We start from the raw sequence: 9,074 nt of genomic DNA on the forward strand, positions 1-9,074 counted from the left end.
TTTTAAAGACATTTATAAAAATCAAAAAAGGCCACAACCCTGCCCTGTGCAGTCTGAATAATTCTGCCCGCAACACCTGTAGTCTTTATGAAAGCAGTCTTCATCACAAGAGATGTTGCACAATGCACAGCCGATTTGAAATGCCTTGGCTTCCATCAGCTTGCCAAAGTTGACGGCGCAAAGCTCTTGAGCTTCTAGAAACCTCTGCTACTGTGCAGTGAGGGGAGCGGGCTAGTCTCCGGCCTTAGAACTGTGCTGCTGTGTCTTAGCCCTTAGAGCTGTGTTGTGCTGTGCTGTGCAGTGCTGTGTCGTGTGTGTGTGTGTGTGCGTGTGTGTGTGCGTGCGCGTGAGTGTGTGCGTGCGATCAAGATAGCACACCTCAGCCCGTAAGAGCTGTGCTGTCGCTGGCTTCCTCTGTGTGGGATGACTCACCCCCGGCAGAGCAGAGTGGAGGCCGCTCGGCCCCCTCTGGTTTTCCTTTCAGTCACAGGCACTTCCCTACGTCAGCCTTAGGTGGTGCACTCATTCTGGCTAGCTCGCTCACGCGCTCTTGGCCTTCAGTCCAGGGGCGTCTACTCCGTCTGCTCTCTGCTCTCCCTTCGCCCGCAGTTTTGTAGAAGTGAGCCTTTCCGATTGGGTGGAGACGCTCAGACATGGTGTGTTTAGAATAGGAAGGAGATCTTAAACCACAAAGGCCCGGTAGGGGCTGTGGATTTTCACAGAAACCCCAAGGAGTGCAGCTAACATATTTCACCATAACATTACACCAGCACCTTCCAGTCTTTAAATAACCACACACCTTTCCCGGCTGCCAGTCTTTGGGCGTGTTGCAGCCTCACCAGCCCATTGTAGGAGCTTGTCGGTTCTGAGCTTGCTTTTCCCCTTAATTCTCAGCATACCAACATGGCCAGTTGTGACTGCCATCTACTCTTTGGAAGTCAGTTTGTGAGCCAGCATACTGCATTGGAGGTCAGACAAGTACACTGGGGACACTCTGGTGGTTAAAGCATTCCGTTAGAAACAAAAAAAGAACAGTGTTCTGTATGTTGAATCAAGGAGAAGCTTGTGGTGTTTTTTTTTCCTTTTCTTTTTTTTCAGGAGATTAAAAGTTACGGCAACTTTCTCTTCCATTTTGAGGTATTTTTGTCTTGGGTGTTGAGCAGTTTGCCTATTTAAACCAATTTGCTGGCTTCCCCTTTCAATTCATCAATTCCTTTTGTCCAAAGAGATCAAATGATCACATCCCTTTCTTTTTCCCCTTTCCATTGGTACCTTGGATCAAAAGTGTCCCCTATTATTATTATTATTATTATTATTATTATTATTATTATTATTGATGTTATTAATATTATTATAATATGGGCTTGATGCCCTTTTTTTCTGCCACTCTCTGTTGAGTGTTTGCTGAGCTCAGACCCGCATGCGTTCACAGCCGAACCTTTTGTCTTAATTGCTAATACTTGATCTCTTTTCGTTCTGAAACTATGCATCATGAAGGTTCATATTGACAACCTTTAACAACCTACTTGGTTATGATTTTTTTTTTTTTTTTTTTTTTGGAAATGTCAAAAGCTGTTCATTGACACTGAGCACATTCCTGTATGATTTGTGTTGTGGTCCCCTCCATCTTTTCATGTGCAATGCTCTCTTTTTTTGTGATTTTAGTTGAATTCCATTAATCTGTCTGGCTCAGGTGTGAAATTTGGCACAAAACAGTGTTGAGCTTGCCCTTACCGCAAGGGAAGCTGAGGAAGGTCACAGGTCTGCCGTTGGTGGCTGATCACAGATCAGTGATCCTACCTGCGTTTAAGGGAGTCCAGTCACTCAACTCCTGTCAAATCGATTCCTCTCCCAGTGTGCTTTCAGGTCCCCTTCCCTCTCTCTCTCTCTTTCATTCTTTTTGTTTTGTTTTGGCATTGCTGTCTCATATCATATCCATTTCCCCCTTTTTTTTTTTTTTTTTTTAAATGGAAGGCTGTTTTCATGTATCTGTTTATTTGAGAGGTATTTGGGGAGAGAATTTAAAAGAAATGACCTTTTGAAAAAAAAACAAATTGTAAATAACACTCTAAAAAAGAGATCTACGTAAAAAAAAATTGTACTGTACTTTCTAAAATCATATGAAATTGATCTACAGTTTTGTAGATATCTGTACTTTTGATTTATTAAAATAAGACTTTTAAAAAAAGATGTCTCATTAATGTCTTTATTTTACAGAAGTATCCACAATAGTTTGGGTGAGTGTGTTAAACGCAAAGACCTAGGCAGGTGACATGATAACCTTTAATACACTCCAGTACCCAGCTCAGACCAGCCCTGTGTCTCACTCATGGTCTCACTGGCTCCGTGTGTCCCTTCACAACTCGGTGTAACAGAGACCTCCTTCCCACACTCACCACAAGCTACTGTTGCAGGATAGGATCGCCTTTAACGAGGCCCAGTCACCCTGCGGGGCTCTTATTTACCACACACTGGTCAGCTGAGTCTTGCGCAGCCTCCATTGGCCACTGAGATCTGCCTAAGATGAAGTGAAGTCGAAGACCTTTATGTCGAGTGTCACTCAGGAGTGTCGGGCTTGTTGCTCTGGGCGTCCCGTCTTTGTCATACACTGTGCAGCCAGTCTGCTGATCTATCCAGATGGATGCACGGTGGCTTTTATATCCTTATATGGAAAGTGCTGAGGAGAAAAACAAGTTACCGTTTTATAAAGGGGATTCCTACTAACAGTGCCCTACCACCTGATTGAATTTGAAAAGAAAACGGTCACCTTCTTTATAAGGAAACATGAAGAGTGAACTCTATAGCTTTGTGTTCCCTACTAACGTCCTTCATAACATAACGCTCCTACCCCTTATGTTTGTATGAAACTTGCTGCTTATCCATCAGCAGAGAACAATGCCTCAAATGAACCATTAACAGAGCAGTCTGTGAATAACCTAGTCAGATTCACACTTTCTTCGTATGTCTTTCTCCTTATTCTTTTAATTTGGTTGACACTATAATCTGTAACAATTTACAGGCCCGATCGTGTTCAGGCTTGAACTCGGCCATGTATGATGATGTTAGAGAAGGTTATTCTCTATATTGTCTTTGAACGTTTGGTAATTTCAGGCAAGGATAATTTCCTGTCCATCAGCCCTGAATTTGCACACAGTATGTTGATTATCACAGGAGCAAATCTGCTCAGAGTCATTTGGGGTTAAGTGCCTTGTTCAAGAGCGCAACATTGTGCAACCGGAAATAGAACCCACAACTTTTCTGACAACTGCATGCCAGCCAAGTTCTCTGGCCACTATATGCTACTGCCGCCCCCTTTAGTTTTGCTCTGCGTGTTTTCTGTTTATTTACAGTAGCCTATCTGGTTGCTCTGTAATCCGACTGAGTCAATCCGCACATTGCCACAGGAGGAGATGTAGCCAAAAACACACACTACACATTGAAGTCCACACTCTCTTTCTCACACGCACACACACACACACACACACACACAAATCTCACCTAAGGAATTCTGGAGCGCGGACAATCATGTGTTGAAAGTCCTCTAGCGACAGACGCCCGTCATTGTCCAGGTCAGCCTCGTCCATGACCTTTTCACAGACCATCCTGACCTCATCCTCTGTCAGCTCGTTTCGTGTCAGCTTGTTCAGTGTCTTCTCAAGGTCCGACTTACAGATGAAGTCATCATTGTTGAAATCTTTAGAAAACAGACACTACTCATTGTATGTATACATATCCATATTTCTATCCAATTTTCTTTCTTTTTAAAAAAAAAAAAAAAAAAAACAGCACAGTGATATAACAAGTATTAAGTAGTTTTGTTTGTTCATGTTTTCAGTCATTAACTATGAATATAAATGACTGAACTTTAAGGGCTCCTTTAGTCCCACAATCTTCAGGTAACCAATAAACACTTTCCGAAGGACACCACACAATCACACACTCCACAAGTCAAGAATTTCAAGCTTGAGTGGTTTCACCAGCACCTTCTAGGGCACCCTCGAGGATAGAACAACTAACTGACCTTGACCCTGTGATCCTCAACTGCAAGCTCTTTTTCTGAGCGTTGAAACGGTTAACAGCACCAACGTGCTCCTTAAGCTATCTTAAACTATCTCTTCAATACGCCTGAATAATGGATGAAAACTTTCTTTCACCCATGACCAGAGAGCACGGTGCAGGCCCGTGGAACTTCTGCGCTCGCCGTCATTTAATTAGAGCGACTCCCGCACATGCTCCTTTCACGGGCAGACCATGGCTATAACGGACGGGTGAATAATTGAACAGGCTTTTTGTTTGCTTGCTCAAAGACATTGCTTCAGTCTCCATTAGTTATCCTGCATCATCAGACAGACATAATGACTGCTGACAGCAAGTCGGTCACACGTCTCTGGGCCCGGTTATGAGTCCAAGAGCCTGCAGCATATCAAAACCACAACTTCACATTTCATACACTATTGTGAACTCCAGATGTATCTGAAGTGCATAACTAATTCATGATGATGTCATGTTTCTTTCATAATCAGGTGTTTATTTTTTGATACATATACAGTATATACAAAAATACTGGACCATATGAATGAAAAGGATATTGTAATGGTGCATTATGTGGAATTCTTTAAAATAACAAACACAATATGAATATCTGAGATTTGTAGAGTTTAGTAACTTTTGGAGTGGAGTGCTACTAACCATAGATCTTGAAAGCGTAGTAGGCTTTCAGCTCTCTGGGTGCCATTTCACTCAGAACTGAAAACATGTCTAAGAAGTCATCTAGAGTCATGTTTCCCTGGCCATCTTCGGAGAACACCTCAGCTATTCTTTGGCGGAAAGGATTATCCTGCAAGAAAGACACAGAAATGTCATTCAGAGAGTAACGCACTTCCATACAACCTCAATTGATCCACATAGGGGATCAATCAGATCACAAGCAAAATAATATGATTTCTGGAGCTGAAAGCTCAAGCTCAAAACATTTCCTCATTCACACAGAACTGTTTGAGTAATCCCGGCTGGTATGTTGGCAGAACCCATATTATTGGACTTTGGCAGTCCACAACAGGCTAATCTTCTAAGATGGATTTTGAGGCTCAGCATGATGTGAGATCCATTTCAGAATTTTCTTCCTCTCGGCATGGAGGGTTGTTTAGCTGCCATTAAACACCACTAATAGTGTCTGCCACCACTCCTGACCGTGACCCCTCTCTGTTTCTCCGCTCCGCTCTTTCAAAGAGCCGGGGACACACAGGGGGGGGCCCCTCTGCTTTCATGGAGCCTGAAAGGATCTGGTGACACGTAAACTCTCCAAGACTACTGACAATTAGTATGAGATTAATAATACATGAACAACAGAGTACAGGGTGGTGAGTGAGTGAATGAATGAGTGAGAGGGAGGGAAAGAAAGAGAGAAGGAGAGAGAGAGAGAGAAAATTAAGGAAGGAAATAGAGAGTGGACCATGCAGCGGCGTCCACGGAGGCCAAGGTGCCGGTGTTGGGCCAGACGCGGAGCGCACCTTCAACTCTGGCATGCTGCCGATCAGCTCATAGGGCAGCTTCACATCTGGTCGGCTGGTGTAGTCAAGCGGCACTAGCTGTGGGGCCAGGTCACGGTAGCGCTCGTACAGCCTGGCAGGCGGACGCAGAAGAAATCATTCATAAATATGTAGTATACAGTATATGTACTCTTTTGATCCCGTGAGAGAAATTCGATCTCTGTATTTATCCCAATCCATGAATCCACGAATCCGTGAAATATGAAAGAATACCGAGACACATTATATAAACCAACCGTACACTCCACGTCACAGTTATACTGTATTATACTGTATTGTGTGTCAAAAATACACTGGGAAGTAATAAGTCAGTATGTGCAATGGCAAATAAATCAAACAATATAGCAAACACATTTTGAGTGCACAGAAAAAGAACATAATAATTGTGTTTTTAATTTTTAATTTTTATCTAGAGGATAAGGATGCTTTGAAGAGTGCAACCGTACATCCCACATCACAGCTGTACTGTATTATGTTTTGTGTCACAAATACACTGGGAAGTATAGTAATAAGTCAGTATATGCACTGGCAAATAAATCAAACATAGAAAACACATTTTGAGTACACAGAAAATAATATATAATAATAATAATAATACATAATAATTTTTCATTTAAATTTTGAGGATAAGGTCGCTTTGAAGAGTGCATTTTAAAGAGGGTGTATCAACACCTCTAGGCTACCTTACAGCTCAATCTGTAGGAACAGTTTAAAAGCAGCTTTAAGGTGTGGGATACATCTGTACAGCCTGCAGGGAAATAGCTACAGTACATGTCAGTGATGTGATCGATGTGACCTCTTCTGTTTATTTACTTTTACTTCTTACTTCTTACTTACTACTTTACTGGAAAATTCCCTCCTCATCTAAAAATAGATCTTTAGGGGCCTGTGAGGACACATTACCAGCAGACATTTCTCATGTCATCTAGACAGCTATCTCGCCATCTCGCGTGCACTCCTGTAGCAGCTGTGCTTGATCGTGCATAGCATGACTTTCACCTTACTTGGAGATTTACTGAGGCAGAACACAACAAACCACAGAGATGAAAGTAGGGATTGTTGTCTGTTTCAGTCTTGGGATTTGCTCATTAAAGGCTAAAGTTATCCATCTTTGTGCCTTATTCTTTTGGAATTAGCAACAAATAGGCGTCCACTTACCTCAAAATTTCCTTTCTGGTGAAGAATGTGCAGTCCTACAGAATGAAATGCATACTGTAAACTTGCATATTCATGACTCATTCCAAGTGACATATAATGTAGAAAGCCTTACAGGACCATTATCCCTATATTAAGCGCAGGACAAACATAGGCCTATACAGTATATACATTAAAAAAAACGTAGTTACAACGACATACATCCGTCTATCTTCGGCATGAGTGGATTCAAGCAACATCTGTGCAATGTGAAGACAGTGTGTATGATCTGTGTTGTATGTTCATATGGGTTTGTGTCATGTCTCATGTTAGACCCCTCTGTTGTCATAACACTGTCTTCATGAATATTAATTTAATCGTTAAACACTGAACTCCTAATGTGGCTCATCTCGACTTTGTATGAAATAGTGTGTTTGCTTTAAGAAAAATGAGAGTTTGAGAGCTAATCAATAATTATTGGTAAATAAGCTCTCCCAATAATTTTATGAAACAATCATCGTACATCCCACAACCCTATAACTTTACCCTCTGCAGACATTACGTGTAAAGTATTAGAGAGAAGGCTCATGGCACGTACCTGGTAGGCATCTAGCTGCTGTTGGGTGAAGATGGTCTGTTTGTTCCCCATTTCCGAGCAGAGGGGTTTTCCCTCACTGCCATCCCAGATCCATCCAGCACGGAGTGCGTCTGTACCCATCCGGCTGTGTCTGTTATGAAAAGACAGTGTGGAGGTGGGGTGGGGTTGTGTGTGTGTGTGTGTGTATGAGAGAGAGAGAGAGAGAGAGAGAGAGAGAGAGAGAGAGAGAGTGTGTGTGTGTGTGTGTGTGTGTGTGTGTGTGTGTGTGTGTGTGTGTGTTGGGGGTATCAGGTGTCTGTTGGCCCTTTGGTTCTCCATCATAATGGGAGCATTTCAGCATTTCATAGCAGCCCTTTTAGAGTGGAGGAAGATGGGCAGCGGGCCAGCATCAGTCCCAGGGCTGGTGTGGTCAACGTGACGCCCCGGTGCACCGCAGTGCCCCGCACAGGACTCCAGTTACCCAGCAGACACCTCAACAGGTTCAGCTTCTTATGGAGCTCAGAGCTCACAAGCAGCTTCATTTGAGGTGCCCATTTCTGAGTCAGTGTGCACCCTCCCTTTATGGACCATCAGTAGGGTTGGGCATCGATAACCGGTTCCGTCTTGGAACCGGGTTTAACTTATCAATTCCATCGACATCGTACGTCTTTTTTGTTATCGATTCCCTTAACGATTCCCTCAGCCTGCATGACGTCGGACTTTTTCCGGTTTTCCCGAAATTTTGTGTTACTACACGCCCTCTGCGACGACTCTTACTACAAGTCAACCCCGAGAGGAGGAAGAGATCCAAAGCCTGGCCCCATTTCACTAAACGTGATGAATATTCTGCCGTCTGCAACCAGTAGGCCTACTAGTATTGTTATCGTGTAAGGGTAGTAATACCAGCAATATGTTAAAACATTTGTCCGTGAAGCATGGGATTAAGCTCTAGAGTGTCATGTGTTCGACAGCCTACGGAGGGGTGCTAGTCGCCCGGTCCAGGGCTCCAGAGTGCATATGCGCCCAAAATGTTTAAGAGTGTGCCTGAAAATAATTCTAGGTGCACCTGACGCTGCTCGGGTGAAAGCATACGTTTCCTTCACAAGTTTTAATTGTAGATTATGCGTGCAACTTTGCCAAACTGTATAAGTAGCCCCCGCTTGGCCCGCTCTCTCTCCCTCTCCCTCTCCCTCTCCCGTGCGCGCTCAATGGACACCCGCCTCTCGACATGCACATTCACAATCGTGAAAGCAATGACGCATAGAAGACAACTAGCGACATTATAATTCATTTCGGTTAGCATCATAGCGTAGGCTACTGCATAAATTTGATTCAAACTCTTGCATTCAAGTTGACTGATCATCTCAATGTTTTCCAACTCTAAGACTCAAAAGGGCCTGTCCCAAGGACAAAAAAGTATTAGCCTACCTTGCAACTTAAACACACGTGGGGAAACTGAACAGTCCAACCAGTGGACTATAATAAGCTAGCCAACTATGCTACTTTGTTTACAATTTGAGGCTTCAAGCCGACAGCTGAATTAGAGGCAGAGTTGTAATATGAATAGTCATGAATGTCATGAATATCAGAAATGTCAGTAGTATAGATTAGAATATATAAAGAATTATATTATATTATATATATATATATACTGTAGGCTATATATACATATTTATAATTCTTTATAAAGAAAAGGCCTATGTATATTCCTTATTGTGTTTTAAATAAAGACAAGCTTTTTCTACGCCTTATTGTTAAAAAATCATTCACATTATATGAAAGGAGAGCGATAAAAGGTGACCTTTTGGCGTTAA

General features: G+C 42.7%; 1 protein-coding gene across 1 annotated transcript; it reads right to left on the reverse strand.

Moving 5' to 3' along the window:
- Positions 1-2,655: 2,655 nt before the first annotated feature.
- Positions 2,656-7,332, reverse strand: cib3 (calcium and integrin binding family member 3). Its single transcript, XM_062522168.1, has 6 exons — positions 7,282-7,332; positions 6,708-6,742; positions 5,511-5,622; positions 4,690-4,837; positions 3,499-3,694; positions 2,656-2,677 (listed from the first exon to the last, which is right to left on the reverse strand). Exons 1-6 carry the CDS (start codon positions 7,330-7,332, stop codon positions 2,656-2,658), a joined length of 564 nt encoding a protein of 187 aa, XP_062378152.1.
- Between the last annotated feature and the right edge of the window lie 1,742 nt (positions 7,333-9,074).

The sequence above is a fragment of the Sardina pilchardus genome, chromosome 2, assembly GCF_963854185.1.
Source record: "Sardina pilchardus chromosome 2, fSarPil1.1, whole genome shotgun sequence".
NCBI lineage: Eukaryota > Metazoa > Chordata > Actinopteri > Clupeiformes > Clupeidae > Sardina > Sardina pilchardus.

What these genes read in the sequence shown, in the direction of transcription:
- cib3 (XM_062522168.1), bottom strand. Translation starts at nt 7,332, where the DNA reads ATGGGGAACAAACAGACCATCTTCACCCAACAGCAGCTAGATGCCTAC. An exon ending in GCAGCATGCCAGAGTTGAAG is followed by an intron (nt 4,838 to 5,510) that starts GTGCGCTCCGCG and finishes TCTTTCTTGCAG; the next exon opens with GATAATCCTTTCCGCCAAAG. An exon ending in CTACGCTTTCAAGATCTATG is followed by an intron (nt 3,695 to 4,689) that starts GTTAGTAGCACT and finishes TGTTTTCTAAAG; the next exon opens with ATTTCAACAATGATGACTTC.